This window comes from Cherax quadricarinatus, chromosome 22 (genome assembly GCF_038502225.1).
Source record: "Cherax quadricarinatus isolate ZL_2023a chromosome 22, ASM3850222v1, whole genome shotgun sequence".
Taxonomy (NCBI): Eukaryota; Metazoa; Arthropoda; class Malacostraca; order Decapoda; family Parastacidae; genus Cherax; species Cherax quadricarinatus.
This window is the reverse complement of record NC_091313.1, coordinates 23,847,796-23,869,610: the sequence shown is the minus strand read 5'-3', so window position 1 is coordinate 23,869,610 and position 21,815 is coordinate 23,847,796. Positions and strand designations below refer to the sequence as shown.

General features: G+C 39.7%; 1 protein-coding gene across 1 annotated transcript; it reads right to left on the bottom strand.

Annotated features, from left to right (window-relative positions):
• Positions 1-1,436: 1,436 nt before the first annotated feature.
• Positions 1,437-20,831, bottom strand: LOC128689704 (uncharacterized). The gene is made up of 5 exons (XM_053778087.2): positions 20,794-20,831; positions 15,069-15,726; positions 12,464-13,658; positions 3,912-4,136; positions 1,437-3,303 (listed from the first exon to the last, which is right to left on the bottom strand). The coding sequence occupies exons 2-5, from the start codon at positions 15,234-15,236 to the stop codon at positions 3,071-3,073; spliced, it is 1,821 nt and encodes a 606-aa protein (XP_053634062.2). The 5' UTR covers positions 15,237-15,726; positions 20,794-20,831; the 3' UTR covers positions 1,437-3,070.
• Positions 20,832-21,815: the final 984 nt, after the last annotated feature.

Genomic DNA, 21,815 nt, shown 5'->3' with positions numbered 1-21,815 from the left:
CTTCTCTCTTTTTCTCCATATACTCTTCCCTCCTTGCATCACTTCTACTTTGTAAAAACTTCTCATATGCTAACTTTTTCTCCCTTACTACTCTCTTTACATCATCATTCCACCAATCGCTCCTCTTCCCTCCTGCACCCACTTTCCTGTAACCACAAACTTCTGCTGAACACTCTAACACTACATTTTTAAACCTACCCCATACCTCTTCGACCCCATTGCCTATGCTCTCATTAGCCCATCTATCCTCCAATAGCTGTTTATATCTTACCCTAACTGCCTCCTCTTTTAGTTTATAAACCTTCACCTCTCTCTTCCCTGATGCTTCTATTCTCCTTGTATCCCATCTACCTTTTACTCTCAGTGTAGCTACAACTAGAAAGTGATCTGATATATCTGTGGCCCCTCTATAAACATGTACATCCTGAAGTCTACTCAACAGTCTTTTATCTACCAATACATAATCCAACAAACTACTGTCATTTCGCCCTACATCATATCGTGTATACTTATTTATCCTCTTTTTCTTAAAATATGTATTACCTATAACTAAACCCCTTTCTATACAAAGTTCAATCAAAGGGCTCCCATTATCATTTACACCTGGCACCCCAAACTTACCTACCACACCCTCTCTAAAAGTTTCTCCTACTTTACCATTCAAGTCCCCTACCACAATTACTCTCTCACTTGGTTCAAAGGCTCCTATACATTCACTTAACATCTCCCAAAATCTCTCTCTCTCCTCTGCATTCCTCTCTTCTCCAGGTGCATACACGCTTATTATGACCCACTTCTCACATCCAACCTTTACTTTAATCCACATAATTCTTGAATTTACACATTCATATTCTCTTTTCTCCTTCCATAACTGATCATTTAACATTACTGCTACCCCTTCCTTTGCTCTAACTCTCTCAGATACTCCAGATTTAATCCCATTTATTTCCCCCCACTGAAACTCTCCTACCCCCTTCAGCTTTGTTTCGCTTAGGGCCAGGACATCCAACTTCTTTTCATTCATAACATCAGCAATCATCTGTTTCTTGTCATCCGCACTACATCCACGCACATTTAAGCAACCCAGTTTTATAAAGTTTTTCTTCTTCTCTTTTTTAGTAATTGTATACAGGAGAAGGGGTTACTAGCCCATTGCTCCCGGCATTTTAGTCGCCTCATACGACACGCATGGCTTACGGAGGAAAGATTCTTTTCCACTTCCCCATGGACAATAGAAGAAATAAAAAAGAACAAGAGCTATTTAGAAAAAGGAGAAAAACCTAGATATATATATATATATATATATGTGCGTGTCTGTGAAGTGTGACCAAAGTGTAAGTAGGAGTAGCAAGATATCCCTGTTATCTTAGCGTGTTTATATATATATATATATATATATATATATATATATATATATATATATATATATATATATATATATATTTCATACCCTTTTATATTTAGAAATATACAGTTTGTGTGTGTACATATCTAGTATGCGTATATTATCACTATAGGAACAAATCGAATCCTAATATAGACAGATAAACGCTTAATTTATAACTTTAATTTTGATATGGTATTTATAATATTTTAGCTGTAAACAAGTCCTAGAAGATAATGTTGGAAAGAAGAGATGCATATTTATTATAAATATATTAATATTCCCTATAGTATCCCTTAGTACCAGAAACCATTAACATATCCTCTAAATGATATATGAATTTGCTATAGACAATTTATAACAGAATGAATATAGATTCTGCTGAACACCGGTGGAAATATCGATTCTAATTTATGGACAACTTATCTCTGACCAACTTTTAAAGATTATAACAATTATTTTTCGTATACATTGTCAGACATACAATACTTTCTTTATAGTTAGTATAGACTCTCACTTGAAGACGAAGTCAACTAGAGGAAGCATTCATGAGCTGAACCTCAAAAGTGAATTATAGCCTCTATATAAATAGGTCTGTTTTCCGTACTTTCAGAGACATTCACCTGACTGAATTCTCGCTCTCTCTCAAAACTTCTCACTCATTATTCTTCACAGGTCTTGCTTGTAAAATAAAGACATGCGTAAATTTAATCTTTGATATATAGACATGTCTTGATTTTGATGATTTCTCTCTCTCAGGGACTTCCTCACTCTATATTGTATATTTTGTTTTCACGAAAAATCAAATTTATTTACATACTGCAAGATTGTTCTGTGATTACTCAAACTTTTTCAGAATGTCTAAGATCTCTTAGAGCCTCAAGTGAATCTTCCAAGAAAAAAAAAATATATTCGAAGTAACTATGACTTATCCAATACCCAAGGAGGGATATAAATTGTTATCCGCTCTGTTCACACACTTCCTGAATCAATTATCATTTTAATAATAAAAAAATCCTCTTTTAACTACGTTTTAAATCAATTCTGTTCTCTCACTCAATGGAGCCTACATATTCCTCAGACACTCTCCAGAAGCCTGCAAAGATTTTCTGTGCGTTCACAAACATTGCAAGTACTCACCTACGCACTTAATAGACACCTGGTAGATACCTTCAATGCAATTTACAAAACGCCTAACTGCTTAGGTGCTCATAGCCAGACAATTTTAGTGCACACTCATACAATTCAAAGACCTTTAAAATAGATTTGGGACGTCCAGAGCTGAATAATCCACACGGCATTACCACACGGTTCCAGGATGTTCTTGCGCAATTCTATTTACACTCGAGTATTTCCAGTAAGTTCGTACACAATTGAAAGAAATTGGAAGGGCCCCTTCCGTGAAAAACCAAACAAAACATTACGAATATTTCTGCAACAAAACTTCATCTAATTCCAGGATGTCTCCATTCAACTCACGAGAGCAGAATAAAATTCTATTATCTTTTACAATTTACTAGGATGTACTAAACATTCTAAGGACACAGTTTTGAGACGACTCAAAACACTTGCAAAGGGCCCTCGTACATTTCCAAGTCCTCCCAAGGCAATTCCAGAAGGTCTTTTACACTTTCCAGACGTTCTTAAATATTTTCATGACGGCCCCAAGCACACTTCAGCCGTCCCTCAGAAGAAATTGCTGTCCCACTCCCTAAGGGAGTATCTCCTGAAGATAGTGAGTCTGGCTAAGCACGGGCAGTAGGCAGCGAGGGTGGTAGCCACGACTCCCAGCATATACGACCACCCAAAACTGCACTCCCCTGACCAGTAGACCGACGACGACCCTCCACACTCCCGACGCGCCAGCGGGGAGCCCAGCCCCAGGGGAAACAACACCAGCGCCACCCCTTGGGACATTACTGTAGGGGAGTATATGACATGGCATCAGAATGACTGAGAGAAACTTAGGGAGTAATTATGATGAAATTACAGTGTGGTGTATAATTATTCTTGTCATCTAAAGAGTATATAGTTGAAGTGGTAGTAAAAGCAATGGATGAAACATTAATAGTGGTATTATTTTTCGCAGTAGTAGTAGCAGTGGTGTTCATAGTAGTAAAAGTGGTAGCGGTAGTATTAGTACTAGTGTAAAAGTAGCAGCAGGAATAGTTTTGGTACCTAATCTAACCCAACTTAATCGATCTTAATCTAACATAATTTAATCAAATATGCATTACCTAACCTAATACACCATAAATTAAGCAAAAATAACTTAACCTCCCATAACCCAGCAACACCTAACCTGACTTAACGTATCTAAGTTAACCTAAGACAGGCAAGGCTAAACCAAAAAGAATTAAATTAAACTTAAACCAAAGAGCTAATCTCTATCAAAACAAAAACAAAAACACAAACAAAACAAGAAAAAGCAAAGAAAAGCGTATGCGTAGAGATCATGCAAAAACACACGCATTCATGTAAGTTAGAAAACTATGGATGTCACGAGTACTTAGGCACGTAAACTTACCGACAGCCACCTGGACATTGCCCACCCAGACGGCGAAGGCGTACCTCCGAGCGTGGGCACGGGCGGCGTGCAGAGCCAGCGACGCCACACCCGCAATCACCTGCAGCACGCCCGCGGCTCCGTACACCACTCCAACCAGCACCCACACTGCGGAAGAACCGGCACTCACGCCCACTCCTACGCCAGAACACAGCAAGATGGGTGCACGGGGACGGTAGTCGATGGCTTGGAAAAAATAATTAAGTAAATTAAAATAATAATAATAATAATAATAATATTATTATCATTATTATTATTATTATTATTATTATTATTATTATTATTATTGCTGTTATTATTTTTATTATTATTATTATTATTTTCTGTGGATCAGGCATGATTGCCCCTCATTCCCCAGGCGCTGAATAATAATAATAATAATAATAATATTATTATTATCATTATTACACATCCACATGTCTTTTTTCTAAGCAACACAGCCACAGATTTAAACTAATCTCGATGTATTCCATGCTAATGTGTGTGGTACGATATTTAAATGGAAGGAATTAGTCATGCACACACACACACACACACACACACACACACACACACACACACACACACACACACACACACACACACACACACACACACACACACACACACACTGGTATTCATGACATTAGATGTGATATACTTGCGAATTCAAGGGTTGTTCTGTGACATGATAGTTCCGAGTGAAGCTGCTCTACGTGCAGGTAGGTATAATTAATCTGCCTTGCGCCTTTCAGTCGGAGGATCGAGTCTCCATCACTCAATAATAATAATAATAATAATTATAATTATTATTATTACACCGTTCAACCTAAATGAAGTGATTATCCCAGTAAAACGATACAAATATTGTTATTATTATTATTATTATTATTATTATTATTATTATTATTATTATTATTATTATTATTATTATTATTATAACCCACAATTTGTGAAGAAACATTAGAGAACGTTTTGGTCCGTTTTGGGCCATTGTCAAGTCTCAAGTGAATAAGAACACGTAAAAAAAAAAATAAAAAAAGAAGGAAAACCTCAGAAGCCAGGTCAGGAGCATCGCACTGTATTTCACGAAGCGCTAAAGCCCCTATGGATTACTAGTTCAAAGAGTGGTGGAGGCTCGATGCTCCGTCCGATAAGCGAGGTCGGAGCAGCCTAGCTACCGCCACGGGCACAACACAGACCAGGAGAGAAGATGGCGTGCCTCACTCCCGTACAAGAGTGCACTATACGACTCTTAACCCCAACAAAACACTGTGATTATTTCCCAGTATTTTTCTCCCTCGAACAGAGGTTCATTCTCGGAGGTTCAAATCAGTATGCTTGGATTTAAAAAAGAAATCCACGTTACTTGTTTTAGCACAGTAGCTGTAGTAGTTGCTAGCAGTTGCAGTAGTTTGTTTAATAGCTTCATTATGCAGCTAGTGCCAATTTTTTTTAAGTACGTAAGTTATCGTACGTAAAATATTTTATAATAGTGACAGATCACAATGACGTTATAGGCACCTAAAAGAGTATGTTATGTAGATTTAATACAGGATAACAAAATACTAGCTGTGATAATACTAGTAGTACTGGTGATAGCAGAAGTAGTAATAGTAGTTGTCGCTATACTAAAAATAATAATAGTTGGAGTATTAGTAGTAGTACTATTAAGGTGTATTACTACTAACTACAGCAGTAGTTTTTTGTAGAATATCCATTCTTTTCCCTATCAACTAAGTATTCTATTTTAAGCCGCCTCGTTGAAGAAAAAAGGTTCATAGTCCAGGATAACCCAGTCTAATAAATGTGGCTTATTATCACTGGGATCCTCTGGCTCTCCTCTCCAGGATGCAAACCACAGCTGTCGGCTAGCACCCATGTACCTATGCACTGTCAAGTGAACAGGGGCAAAAGGTGTAAGGAGACATGCCGAAAGCTTCCACTCGCACAGGGATCGAACCCGGGTTTATTGGTTGCCAGGTATCGTCAATAGCTTTAATGCACTTTCATGCATGACACAGAAATTTATCTCGTGAATGCTTCCTAGGGCGTATACAACTCAAGCTGCGGGGATGGGTGGGGGGGGCGCATTTTACTTTAAATCAATGTAATGGCGAAAATATTGAGAATTCAGTGGTCAAAGCTGTAGGAAGAGTTAGGTCTTGATTTGTATGTGCACTCGCTGATTTGTACCCATCGGTTTATTTTTGCGGGGACCGAATCTCGGCTCCTGACTCCAAAACTTGAACCACTTTGATCGCCATTACTAGTTTCTAACTTCTTCAACTTCAGGCCTATTATAGAAACTTGTTTGTATTTGTCTCCACTCCTCACTGAACGTATTCTACTTTCCTACCACTCTGAGATTGAACGAGTGTTTATTTATCATCCCTATGGCTCATCTGTGTCCTTTTAGACCCTGGTCCTCTTAATTTAATCAGTCTACGGACCATTATATAGGTTATGTATAACTCAGTCAACTATTTATCTCCCTCATCAGTTCCTCCTCATAATTCGCACGTTGTACTCATGTCTCCTCTCGTTCTTCTCTGCTACTTCCTACCTCCAGGACTGTAACATCCTCACCTATCCTTCAGAGAGCATTCGCTGTACTTCCCACCTACAGAACTGTAAGTTGACAGGCTCTGTACCTTCGGTCATTCTCTCTGATATATTCCTTCGAGCTTCTGCACATGCTTAACCATATGGGGACTCCACACTAAGTCCACACACTCACTGATGGGAATAAATTATGCCTTGAATAAAACCCATCAAGGGTTCTTTGTTTAAGTTCCTGAATACTAATCAGAGGTTTGTTAATACTGTATTTGTCACTGAGTTACATGGTATATAAGTACCTCCAGTGATAGGTTTGTTGCCATGTTATACATATATATTATTCCTTTTATTAACATTTGAAGTCGAGATTACATAGACTGTGCTCTGCCTCCGGTCATATCTCTCTCTAATTCATATGACCCTAAAGCATTTTGGCTGAAATTCCAGCAGCCACTTGGTTTGTTTAAACTGAAGCATCAGTGTAACTGAATCCATATTTTTTATGAGTTTATTATGGATTTAATAAATATATTTTTATCTAATTTATTTACTTAGATTTATTTTACCTCACGAAACTTAAGAAACACAGAGAAGAGAGGATAGAGAGGGATGAATGAACTACACACTCATTGGTTTATAAGAAAACTTTTGACAACAGAAGATTAATACACGCACTCAAAGAACGTCAAAATATCAGGGAAGGTTAAAAAAATATAGAGGAATAAATAAGTGGTTAAAAGCAGAGTCCTGGTGTAGGAAGACGTGAATAAAGTAAAGTAACCCGCGGAACCTACAAGGTTCCATCCTGGTTCCATTCTGCACTCTGGTAAGATACGTAGCGTGTGGGACTGCGATCTACTACTCGCGGGGTCGATCCCCTCATTACTCCTCGATTTTCGAAGCAAACACTTGGACGCCGCAGACAAGCTTTTACAACGAAGGAAGCAAAAATAAGGTTTTATCATAAGATTTAAAATGCCAAGAAAATCCAGCTAAATCTGTCCTGCAAAACTCTATCCCCCCACCCCAATACACGTAAACACATACGTACACAAACACGCACACAAATACGTACACACACACATACACACCAAGCAAGGCCATATCATATATAAGTTCAGCGGTTATGACTGCGACACTTCCCTGATCGTCAGACAAATCAACGTGAATACGCTGCGTCCTGGAAGTTATACTGGTTTAACATACTCCAGGTTGGCTGCCAAGTATGAATATTCATTTCGTAGCTACTTGCCATGCTCAAGCGTTAGCATATTCAGTCAAGTTTCATTAATTTACTTTTTGAGTGGGTAAATTATGAAGAATGGTTCTGAAATAGCTATAAACACAATAAACATGTAAACATTATAGATATATATTATAATAAAAAAGGAAGCGTTAAGCAATAGATATAGAAATATTGAAGGTATGTAATCTTGGGGAGATATAAACATGGTGAATATATAAACACGTTATATATATAAACATTGAAGACTTTTAATCAAGACGTTCATACAAACATCACTCTCACAACGATCGATACCATGCCCAGCTCTTCTAGGGCAGGGTAGGTGCCTGAGCCAGAGCTTGCAGCTCACAAGACTGCCATTCCCATTAGCCCCCTTGGGGCAGAGATGGCAGACCAGAGAGACCTAGCTTCTCCGTACGAGCCCTGTGAGGGCGGGAAATGTGGCTAGGCCTGGGGAGAGTTGGTCCCGACAGTCTGAGATACTCCCGAGACAGGGAGCCAAGGCGGGCTACCACTTGGAAAAGGCCCGGGCCAGGAGAGTACCGGCGAATCAAGAAGAGGAAGAGGAGACTCTCACAACTTTGCTTTTGTATTCTCGTTTGAGAGAATAAATTAGAAAATATTTCAGGAAATTCGATCAAAAAGATGAAAAACTTAAATAGATTGTCATAATAGATAAAAATGATTATACAGTTTACTAAAGCAGACGCATGCCTGCTTTAGTCGATTTCTGGAAGTCATCTCTCTGGCGGCCTGGTCAGAGACCAGGCCTTATTGGTATAGGCACAGTAGACCTGAAAAAGGTAAACACTAAAAGTGAAGGTAAATCACTAAAAGTGAACTGCCATGAGGTATTTAACGATATAATGCACAACTGAGCCTTCAAGAGCCTTTGTGCCAGGGAGTTTTCTTGATTCTTGGAGCAGTAGCTACCCTGTCCTTCACTGAATCAAATATGATTACCTCTCAGTCTCCAGAGGGAAGACATTGACATAGCGCTCTCAAAACATCATGAATGTATCAAAGTCCCTCAGACTGATGTCGTAGGCCCTCTGCTGTGTATGGTATAGTAAATTCCCTCGGACAGGAAGTCCTGTATGTTACAGGCTGCTAATGATTCAATCCTAATGAAGAATACAAGCGAAGAACATCTGAAGGAACTTGAATTACAGTTGGGTATGTTGCAGGAATGGTTCAGCATGTAGCTACTTAGATATCCGCCCCCAGCGAGTCCAGAGTAAAGGAAAGAGACCAGATGTCGGGTAAAGAAAACTGCCTGCGAGCTAGCATTATATTAACTTATCTCCGGAAACGCAAGAAAAGAGATTAAAAGCGGTGGCGAGCATCAGGCGTGATAAAATAAGTACAACCTTCAAAAACCTTGACAGAGAATCTTGCAAATCTTAGTTATATCATATGCAAAGCTAATCCTTGGGCATGCAGCACTACGGTAGTATTGAGCCCACGCCAAGTGGATGACACAGCAAGACTAGATTAAGCTCAGAGGTTCAGCGCAACACTCGTGCCGGTGCTGAGAGGCTGGAATTACGGGAAGACTGAGGAACTCTATTTCACGAATGTAGAATGTGTATTAAGGGGAGACATGGTCACGCTGTACAAAATAATTGAGGCAAGATCGTGAGGAGCGAATTTGAGTCTATCTCCTAAATGATCCATATGGACGTTATTAAACAGTGTTCAGTATTTTCATATTTAAGTGAAAAGAATTTGGGAACAATACAGAATTCGCCGATTAAATACACGCTTTAAAAATATATATACCACTCAAATCGCTTTTGTTAAATTCCTCACATCAATGACTTGGTCAACACACACACACACACACACACACACACACACACACACACACACACACACACACACACACACACACACACACACACACACACACACAACACACACACAAAACACACACAAAACACACACACAGACACACAACAGAACAACGCCTACACAAAACAAACATCAATATACATTCATCCGCCTCTCTTTACCCCACTAAAATCCCGACTAATTACCAGCAACGCAGCCTAGCAGCGCCACCACTGCACCCGGTCCTCGTACCCTGAGTGCATGTTTACTAATGATATAGGCACGGCCAGTTAACATGATGCAAATATAACGAGCAATTGTAACCGCAATCAAAGCTGCTCTCTGCACTCTCTCTCTTTTCTGAAAGCAAATAGAGTCATGTGTAATGTACGCCTGTCATAATAGGTGCAGGCACAAAAACTGCCGATGTTATATACACCTGGTGCAAGAAGTGCAGGTGTGTAATATACACCTGAGATGTCAGGCACGAGCACCTCACGCTCGCCTGCTCTGTCTATCGGCAATCGATTGTGTCTCGTGCTTGACTGCACACGAATCTTGCCAACAAGAGAAAAAAGTTGAGGAAAAAAAAGTTGGACAGTAAGCCTTAAATGCTTTTTCTAAAATATTCCTCGATAAATTATAATAGATAAAACTCAAGTAATATATGGGTTTATGTATTTTGTGATTATGGAGATAAAGAAATAAATAAAGACTATATACCATCTAGGTATAAATCCCGAAAGATGTATATTTTTCGTATATATACACTGAGTTTAAGGTAATTCCCTTTTTTCACTGAGCTGTACATTATATATATATATATATATATATATATATATATATATATATATATATATATATATATATATATATATATATATATATATATATAAATATATATAATATATATATGATAATAATAATAAAGATAATTTAAAGCACACATATTATGCACATATTACAGTGTGCACATCTCCGTGTATAATCACTGAAAGTTTACCCTGATCTGTTTTAATTTATTAAATCATTCTTTGTATAAAAGAGACTTAAGCAACGCTACGTAACTTTGTTATGGAAACGTCTGCGTAATAAATTTACCAAACGTTTCATCTGTCTCTCTTTATCTATGTCAGTATTACATACATCGTCTCTAACACATTTTTTTGGATGGTTACTAGCCGTATTGCTCTTCTAATGGCCATCGAACAGGTCATAGGCCTTAAACTTAACTACGACTTATCCGAAAGGTTTGTATCTCTCTGTACATTCACACTGAAAGTGTATTCTAATTTCTAGCAACGTTAGAGACTAAATCTTATATGATATTTACAGAGGACGTAGGATTTGGCCTTAAAGGCCATGAGAGCCAGTAGGCCTTAGCATAATGATAGGGAGAATTACTCTGTTAACACTTATAATAAATTATCAGAGAGGAAATAGGGTAAACGTTATTATAGAGGGAGAAAAGTTCCAATGTCGAGGATTATTTGAAAAGAAGCATGGCAATGAATGCAAACAAATGGGGTACGTATCAGAGCAATGGGATGTTGACGTTTTTGCATGTGTGCGAGAAATTGTCTATGAATACTGGAGCGTCAAGAGGAATCTTGTGGCAGTTGTCATAAGTCTGGGATCGATTTGTTGCTTGACTATTACGCAGAGAATGAAGAAATTAGAAGAGTGAGTGGCGGAATGAAGGTTATGACTCAAAAAGTGGAAGAGGGATTGTTGATGTGGTTTGATTTTGCAGCGTGGAACTACAGTAGGAAGATTGATTAAGAGGATTTAACAATCTGAGATTACTGGAATTAGATGCAGGAGACATCCTAGAAAGGGTCAGAGGAAGTATGTTAAGGAAGCACTGAGAAGTAGGAACAGGGAAGGAGAGTGGTCTATGGCACTGTAGCTGCTACTGGAGTGTGGACACAAAATTGATTGTGAAAGCATTCAAGGAAATCAGTTAGCCAGATATGAGTTATAGAGGTGAGAATTACATTGCTTGTACAATGTAAGCCGCGGAGGGAAAATATTTTTCAGTCTGTGGGTCATCATTGATATATGATAATGTATTTGCCTAATGAAAAATACATTACCTATGTGTTTTTCAACACATAGGTAATGTGTTGGAAAACTGCCCTGATGTCTTACAGTCTTCAACATATTCAAGAACTGGTGGAACAGCAACAGCCTAAGTGTTAAACAGATAATGATAAAATCAATATTGACAAAAATATCGCAGATTCCATTCAGTTTTCTCCTATTCTAACAGGACGTTTTATATAATTATTAATTAAAAATGTATTATATATTAATCGTAGGTGAAAATAGTAAACACTAAAACGCACAATAACAAACTGTTAATTTGAAAAAACGGAAATTAATCGAAGAATCAGCACTGAAAAATGTTTACAATTAAAAATGTTTTGTAAAGTAAAAGGACACAAGTGCAACTAATGTGACATTTATTGTGGCAACGTTTCGCTCTCCAGGAGCTTTATCAAGCCATGTAATGGCTTGATAAAGCTCCTGGAGAGCGAAACGTTGCCACAATAAATGTCACATTAGTTGCACTTGTGTCCTTTTACTTTACATATTGTCGGTAATTCTACCAACTTTATTAAAAATGTTTTATATAGGAGCCGTTAGCTTCCCACGAAGATATATTAATTTCTGTTATCTATTTTATTTTATTGTTTTCGTCTCCCAATTATCATTTTCTTCAGTCGTCTTCTACTGTTAGTCCCTGCTCATCTCTCGCTCTGTCCATATTTACTTCTGTCAGCCCCTTCCTATCCTATCCTCTGTGTCTGCTTTCATCACTCCACGTTCATCCCTAACCATATCCTTATCCGATTCTGTTAATCAACTGTGTATTTGGAAACATACTTACCGAGAATATCGTGATAACTCTTCCGCTGTTCTTGTTGAACAAGAAACTCGGCGAAGAACAGTTCTTCAGCGCTGGGGGTCACCGTAGCTTTTTCAAACACCATCTGACCAGAATTCTTCTTAGCTTTTCCAGATGCCAACTTATCAGACCTGGCAATAGCTTCACTAGACTGTATACGACTAGACCTCGACTTTATTTTGCCAGATACCAGCTGATCGGAGCTCTTCTTAGCTTTGCCAGGTTTCAGGTTGCCAGATCTCAACTTAGCTACGTCCAACGTCAACTGAAGAGATGTTCTGTTCGAGGGGTTAGGCTCATCAAACTCACCTCTCCGACGACCCACTGACACCAATGATTGCTTTCTCGACTTTGTTTTCTTTCTTCTGTTTTTCTTTTTCCTCTTTCTATTCCTATTCTTCCTTCTGCTGTTTTTCTTTACGGTGGTGTTCTTGTGTTCTGCGGATCCACCTACGTCTGTGTCGATGTTTGCGATAGTCATTCTTATCCTATTATTGACCTCCTGCCCAGTGTTACCCCCTTGGATATATCGAGTTGTATTTCTCACATCCGTAATGGTGGTCTCATGTTCTGACATTTCCTGCGTTTTTTTAACATCCCCAAGTTCACTCAGTACCAGTTTTTCCTCCTGAAAGTGAGGTATACTCGAGTTATCTTTTTCTTGCTCTACGACCTCCTCGTAACTTCCGTTCACGTGTAAGAGAACATTCTTTGTGTCTTGCTTCTCGTCCGTAACATCCTTATCAGTGCTCGTGAAGGCTCTTAAGACATCGAATGACTGCCTTCCATCAACGGGAGCATCTTCCGTCGCGCCTTGCACGGTGGAACTCGCTGAGGGAGTATGTTTGAGATCACTCTCTAAGGATAACGTAGTGTCAAGACCACCCTGGGGCGTTAGCTCCCACAGGGAAACATTAGTAGGCCTTGTCTCCTGACTAGCACCTGGCGACGCTGTGCTCGGCGGAAAGAGTTCAGGAGACATTGTGAAGACCGCAGGTGTTTGCGACGTCCCAGGCGGAGTAGTGGTGGTGGTCATTCCTTCGTACGGGTCGAGGGTTTTCGAAGTTGGCGGTGTGATGACGGTACTGTGTCTCCTAGGGATGGTGTGGGACACTTGACTGGTGTCTACAGCTGCTAAGCGACAGAAGCCCAGAGGTCCCACTGTAGACACAACAACCTTTAAAATTAAGATTAATTATTATTATTTATAATTTTATTATTGTTATTACCTGGTACTGTTATAACCAAGGGGAAGTTCTAAACCTGTAGGGGTCATGCAGCGTCTGGATTAAATGGGTCAAGGAAGAATAGGATTACTACAATTTCTTGGATAGTTATAAATCTCAGAGTTATAAAAATAACAAGCTAAAGTGTACAGTGAAGTTACATTATTAGTTACTAAGTGGAAAATAACTGAGTCTCTCAACTTGTCGTTGAAAATTTTGTTCTTGGTTACAAAACTTCTATTAGGAGGCATCAGCTTACTTTGCTTCAATCAGTATGATTATAAAGAAGTTTTTGCTTCATGCAGCTTGAAGCTTCTCCGTTATAATCACGATCACTGAATTTGTTGATGCATTATAGTACCGACAGAGCAAAAAGGTACAATACCATGACTGGAACAATATACAAATAACTCGCACATAGGAGAAAGGAGCTTCCGACGACGTTTCGGTCCGACTTAGACCGGGTTATTTGTCGGTACTCGAGTTTCGTTTAAGAGGCACATAAATTCCTCCCGTCTTCTGATAACATGTTCATTTTTCAATTACAATCTTACCGTGTCCATAATTACTATCGCATTTGCTCTGTCTGTTTCGTAAGGTGAGTTTGGAATCTTTCCTTAATTCATGGTATAATTTAACAAAGCTTTGAGGACAATTGTGTTGCAGTCCAAGACTGACGCAGTGTCATCTCCTCAATGGGAGGTTCCGTGATGTCGGCGAGGGGCTCTTGATCCAAGGAACTGGACCTATTCTTACGTTCCTTGGTTCGAACTTGGTTCCCTCCTATTCTCTAGGCGCTGCATGACCCCTATGGATTTAGCGCTTCTTCCTAAATACAGTAGCGAAGAAGTTTCAAAACCAAGACCAATTACCATATATAAAACGTAGCTCTGTTGCAAGCTCTCAAAAATTTCGTTCTCAATAAAACGCCATTATAGATAAAAGAAAAATAGGATATATACACCGAGAGATGCAAATCCCTCTTAGTATATACACCGACAGATGCAAGTCTCTCCTAGTATATACACCGGGAGGTATATTTCACTTAGTATATATACGCTGATAGTGTATAGGTGATGTGCACCCTTAGTGACCCACATGCGGTCGATAGGATTTACACACAGCAAAGTAAATCTCTGCTCTTTGGTTCGCTCTAAAATAATTCTCCCTTAAAGTTTGCATCGTTTATGAGATTTAAGACCTCTTGACCTCACGATGGTCAGTAAGGCCGCAGTTTACCTGTACACTAGCACTGAGAATATACTAGGTGAATATACCGTGTACACTGAGACACAAAGGGTGAAAGGGGAAGCAACACATTTTGTTCTTCCATTGAGTTAAAAAAAAATGGAAGTACTCACCTGGAAGGAGACTCCTCTGGCCTGCTGGGCGTGGATGAGGGAATACCTGACGTACCAGGAAGGCTGCAGGACAGTCACCACACTGATCACTCCCGTAGTGATCCCCAGCGCCGCCCACACGCCCACCACCCACCAGGAAGTCATCAGCTGCACTGACCGAGCACGCATGGTGCTGTGGTGGTTCCATCGCCAGCGTCACCAGCAAAATGACGATCTTCTTTCTCCTTTAGTTAGGCTCTTCCTCCTTCAGCGTGTATCTTTCTCCTACAACAAGCCCGTATCGCCGTCAGGAAAGTATTCCTCCTTCAAAAAGTCCTTTCCTCCTTCAACAAGTGTTTTCATCATTTAACAAGTCTCTTCCTCGTTCAAGAAGACTGGAGCTTGAAGTCACATTCAGCACAACCTCTGGATCCTGAGAATCAGATCAACCAGACTGTGGTAGCTCTGCAGGCCTGCGTTCCGCTAGCAGAAACAGCCTGGTACATCAAATATTCAGCAACAAAGGTGTGACTCAGGTCGCACTTCGAGAGTAGACGAACATTCGAAGCGGTCACAGGTATGTCTCCAACGTGCCCCAAGCTTAAAACTTAACCATGATTATAACACGATAACTTAAGGCAGAATCTGGGAAAAACAATTTATTTTTCCCCTACAAAACCTAGAAAAAAAACGAGATAGTTTTTAAAAAAGATCATAACTAGAGAGTCAAATTTGAAAAGGAATTAAAACTTCAGACAACAACAATTTATCACCATTCCAGGATTCCCGCCACCTTCCCACGTTTTCCATGGCCACTCCAGCCTTCCACTTCCACCTCTTCCACGTGAAGTAATATCTCTCCAAACAATAAAAAAACAGAGGGGCTAGAGAAAGGAATTCAATGAATGGAAACTGTAGGAGTTTTGAGTGTTAGTCAATGGCGTGTGGAAGGGAGAATGAATAGAGGGAGGGGGAGAGGAGAGGGTGAGAAATGATGGAGAGAGATGGAGAGGTATAGAGAGGGGTGAGAAATGATACAGGAGATGGAAAACGAAGGGTAAATATGTTTCACTGTTATCTTTCGTTACTTTTATCTTCGTTGCTATTATTAAAGTTGTGATAATAATCTCGTTATATGCATTTTATTCTAACCTGTTAAGTTCCTAATAAATGTACTTTACGTTGTTGCCTGTGTATTCTTCTTCCTCCATTCTTCTACTCTAATGTAATGATAAATATAAATATACAACTTAAATGAGTATATTTGTGACTTGCTGCTGGTGCTTGGCTAGGTGGGGGCTCCACACTTGGGCTACATACTCGAGGTTGGAACATCGGTACATTGTGTGTTGGTGTCCTAAAATTATAGAAACCTGAATGCTATTTTGAGAATTACTGGTCTCACCCATGTCACTGAGGTTATGCACTTTATTTAGTTTATTTAAGTAAAGGTACACGTAAGTATAATTATGCAATAATATCACAATACAGATATCACAATATGCAAAACAAACACTATGAAAAAATAATGAACTTAATCTGTGTAAAAAAAAGGGCCTTCATAATATGAGAAATCACGAAAGCGCTTGAAAGTTCACTATATTTCTCACAGTGGTTGCTTTGCATGCAAGAATAATTATCAAACATAGTGTAAATTACCTAAGATAACTCCAAAAAAGAGCCAGACAAAGTGACTTACTTCTGGAGATTATTTATGCAAAGGGATGACTGCCCCCTCAGCACGCTGTTCTCGGTTCCCCTCGCTTCTTCCTCACCCATTTTCAGGATCTCACCTTTGTTAGGGTTGAACTCCTTTTTCGTGTTTGTATCTCTCCCTCTCCCTCCCCCTCCCCCTCCCTCTCTCCCTCCCCTATCTCTCTCTCCATCTCCCTCCCCCTCTCTCTCTCCCTCTTCCACTCTTTCTCTCTCTCTCTCTCTCTCTCTCACTCTCCAGTTGTTTACCAGAGAAGTGGGACACGTGAGACTCTTTTTTCCCTTTGGGAGATCATTAACGTCCACGGTGTTGTGTAATGTTAGTTACTAGTTGTTAAAGGCACTTGTCGATAGACACTTGGTCTCTTGAGTGTGTGTTATGTATGTGTGTGTACTCACCTATTTGTTCTCGCCTATTTGTGGTTGCAGGGGTCGATACATAGCTCCTGGCCCCGCCTCTCCACTGACCGTTACTAGGTCACTCTACATGCTCCATGAGATTTTTCATACCTCGTCTTAAAACTATGTTTGGTTCCTGCCTCCACTACGTCACTTGATAGACTATTCCACTTCCTGACAGCTCTGACTAAAGAAATACTTCTTAACATCCCTTCGACTCGCCTGAGTCGTCAACTTCCAATTGTGACCCCTTGTTTCTGTGTCCCATCTCTGGAACATTCTGTCTTCGTCCAACTTGTCAATTCCTCGCAGTATTTTATATGTCGTTATCATGTCTCCCTTAACCCTCCTGTCTTCCAATGTCGTCAGGCCAATTTCCCTTAACCTTACTTCGTAGGACATTCCCTTAGTTCTGGGACTAATCTTGTTGCAAACTTTTGCACTTTCTCTAATTTCTTGACGTGTATCACCAGGTGTGGGTTCCAAACTGATGCTACATACTAAAATATAGGCCTGACGACCACGGTGTATAGCCTTGAACGATTCCTTCCTGAGGCATCGGAACACTATTCTCAGGTTTGTCAGGCACCCATATGCTGTAACCGTTACCTGGTTGATGTGCGCCTCAGGAGATTTGATCGGTATTATACTCACTCCAAGATCTTTCTCCTTGAGTGAGGTTTACGGTCTTTGGCCACCTAGCCTGTACTCTGTCTGTGGTCTTCTTTGCCCTTCCCCGATCTTCATGACTTTGCATTTAGCGGTGTTAAATTCGAGGAGCCAGTTGCTGGACCAGGCTTCCAGCCTGTCAAACAGGGAAGTGTCAAACCCACACTGAGCTGCTCTGAGGAAAAACTCTTCCCTTCATTCCTTCAGTTGCTGTCTTGCAACATTGCATAGCTCCTGATGACGTACTGAGAAGTGTGAAAGTACTTGAGCTAAAAATTTCCACCCCCATGGCTTGTGTTGCACATACACACACACACATTATATATATATATATATATATATATATATATATATATATATATATATATATATATATAAAGATACATTTTTCATTTATGTTAATGTAAAAATTAATAATTTTGTACCAAAAGAACCTTCGAAAAATTACGTAACATCTTATTATAACTAGCACAATTTAATTTAGCCTAATCCAGCTAAATATATTTTAGAAAAGTTTACAATAATTTAATAATAAAGAAACACAATTAAATATATTTTTTCGTTAGGTTCTGAATGATTTTTGCTAAATTATCGCATACACAAGTTTTAGATTATATTATAGGCAAGAAGAGCGTTGCTACTTAAACCAAAATCGCAAGTTTTACCTATTTGGCACGACAATCGATGTCTTGCCACGAGAATGCTGATATCACAGTTCAGATGGCCCTTCGAACTACAATCTTTTCTATAAGTACGATAAGGCTCCTAAATTGCTGAGACAACATAATAAGTGTCTGGGGCCCAAGACTGTTCAACTGCCTCCCAGCATACATAAGGGGGATTACCAATAGACCCCTGGCTGTCTTCAAGAAGGCACTGGACAGGCACCCAAAGTCAATACCTGACCAACCGGGCTGTGGTTCGTACGTCAGTTTGCGTGCGGGCAGCAGTAACAACCTGGTTGATCAGACCCAGATCCACCACGAGGCCTGGTCTCAGACCGAGCCGCGGGGGCGTTGACCCCCGAAACCCTCTCCAGGTAAACTCCAGGTACTTCCAGAGTGCAGGCGCTGAACTTCCCACTTCAAGGACTCAAATCCAGCAAACTGGCTTCCCTAAATCTCTCAATAAATGTTATTTTGCTCGCGCTAATAAAAAACCCCGTCAACTTATAACACTCAGTTTCCTTTACTCACTTTTATTTAACAAGCTCACACAAGCCTATTGGACGTTCAAAGTCTTACAACTTAAGCCTCTTTTATCCCCCTCCTTCCCCAGTCCCTCCAACCTTTCTTGGGAAATCACCTATTTATCCTTATCTTCCCCTCAGATTTATACACATTCCTAGTTATACTATTTTGATCCCATCCTCTCTAAATGTCTGAATCTCCTTAACTCTCTTCGACCCTCTTATTAATTAAAGTTTTTGGCAATTCCACATCTATTAATTCCCAAGCTCCAAATTCTCTGCATAATATTTACACCACACATTGCCCTCAGACACGATGTCTCCACTGTCTCTACCTTCCTTTACACTGCAACGTTTAAAACTCATGCTTCACACCCATATAGCAGTTCTGGTACGACTATACTCTGGTACATTCCCCTTTTTGCATCCATGAGTTCTTTGGTTTCACGGACACTTCAACGCACCAGTTTTTTCCCCTCGTCAGTTCTATGGTTCACCTAACATTATATCTATCGTGCACCAATCAGAGGACGACAAGCACGAGGACACATGTCAGGAGACACTTTTCTCTCTCTCCTGACTGACGAAGTGCCACCATTACCAAGACATTTTCTTCAAATCGTTGAGTTCTTGGTCAATACTCAGAGTACCGATGTTTTACGTATTCCAATGAAAAATGTATTCGATGCATAAGCCACAGGCGTAAGTGCTCTGTCAACTATTAGTAAGTATAGACGTTTCACTGCGCATGGTCAGTTTGGAATTTTCAGGTTGATTCAGGGTAGGGTAGTTCTAACGTCTTGTATTAAAGTCCTTTGCCGGCATCATGGCACCCTCTCCTTGAAGGGAGTGCACTGTGACCCTTTACTATGCCTGTGACTGTAATGTGTTTTGCTTCCCCTTCTAGCAGCACATTTTCATAGATTTTACAACTTATATCTTGTGTTTCTCTGATTCCGCCAATATTCATTAACAGTCCTGTAATATATCTTGCACTTTAACGCCCTATTAAAGTTCTATCATATCTCGCATTTTAAAATCGTTATCATCTAACATTAGTATAACATCTCCCATGTTAACAACAAGGTTTTCTAACACTGGTATAACATCTTCCATGTCAACATCAAGGTTCTTTAAGAGTATAATGGCCTTTCGTACGCAGAGTTTCTAACAGTTATTTTTACTGATGTTGATATGCCTTAGATTTTTCAGTCACCTGATCTCTTTGACACTGCCTCTTTAAAATGTTATAATCCAACATCGTTTTAGTTACGATGTTAAAAATGCTAAGTATTTTTTAAACACAGAATCATTAACATTGCACTTTTTTAACTACATTACGATATCGTGAGTCAAGTTAAGCACAATCACATTAACACTGTCTCAAGACTTTTCCATCTTTAAGAATATAATCTAACACAGTCACATTAACAGCCAAGCAGTAAACCACACGAGGTACAAAGCAATGAGATCGACTTCGGAAGAGATATAATCTTGTTGGCATGTTTTTCCTGGTATGTAAAGTTTATCCCACGTCTAAACACGGCTTACACACCCAAACTTCTGGTCCACAATAACACACACACAAACACGAGAGTCCAGCACATATGTAGGTCACTGTGTGAATATCTCTGGAAGCTTCAGTAATGCTTGTCTGGTTGCTTCTAAACAAGCAGTTAGTAGGAGTGTGAACATCACTTGAAAATGATGAGAACAAGGAGAGATAGAGAGAGAAAGAGAGAGAGAGAGAGAGCCAGAGAGGGTCAGGCAGCTCACTGGAACACAAGCGTACCCTTCGCTCGTTCACAGCACACTGCCGCTGGAATGGGAATCGAGCGTGGCGGGAATCAGGGAATTTGGCTTTGATCCCGTACGAGTGGTTGGTGAAAGTGAGGGAGGAAGAGGAGTGGTGGAGAGATAGAGAGAAAGATAGAGAGAAAGATAGAGAGAAAGATAGAGAGAAAGATAGAGAGAGGGAGAGAGAATGAAGCGTGCACACATCCTTCCCAAGGAACTTACGTCACCCCAGCTTTTAGAATTATCTGGGACAAGAGCAGGTAAACATGGAGCCGCTGCGTCGATCACTATCTCACATTACCACGTCAAAGGTTTCCCAGTAAATAACGGAAATAATATCAGTGAGAGGAAGCGATATTGAGAGAGAGAGAGAGAGAGAGAGAGAGAGAGAGAGAGAGAGAGAGAGAGAGAGAGAGAGAGAGAGAGAGAGAGAGAGAGAGAGAGAGAGAGAGAGAGAGAGAATGAAATGTGCTTGATTTTAAATAATTATTTTCTCTCAGTTTTTACACAGGAAGACACTTACAATATTCCAGTAATTAATTTTTACAGTGGGCTAGAAGAAGATAAATTATGTAACATCACAGTCACCAGTGAGATGGTTGTGAAGCAGATAGACAGACTGAAGCAAAATAAGTCGCCCGGTCCTGATGAGGTTTTTTTCAAGGGTTCTTAAGGAATGCAAAATGGAACTCTGTGAACCATTAACTAATATTTTTAATTTATCTCTTCAAACAGGTGTAGTGTCTGATATGTGGAAGATGGCTAATGTAATTCCTATTTTTAAAACAGGGGACAAGTCGTTTCCGTCAAATTACCGCCCAATAAGCCTGACCTCAATTGTAGGCAAATTACTAGAGTCAATTATAGCTGAGATTATAAGAAGCCATCTCGATAAGCATAGCTTGATTAATGATACTCAGCATGGATTCACAAGAGGCCGGTCTTGTCTAACTAATTTATTAACTTTCATCAGTAAAGCTTTTGAGGCTGTTGACCACAAT

Bases quoted from the DNA above. Each gene is read 5' to 3' on its own strand.
- LOC128689704 (XM_053778087.2), bottom strand. From the start codon at position 15,236: ATGCGTGCTCGGTCAGTGCAGCTGATGACTTCCTGGTGGGTGGTGGGC. The intron at 13,659-15,068 runs GTGAGTACTTCC...TTAATTTTAAAG, and splicing joins CCAGAGGAGTCTCCTTCCAG to GTTGTTGTGTCTACAGTGGG. The intron at 3,304-3,911 runs GTAAGTTTACGT...ACTCCCCTACAG, and splicing joins CAATGTCCAGGTGGCTGTCG to TAATGTCCCAAGGGGTGGCG.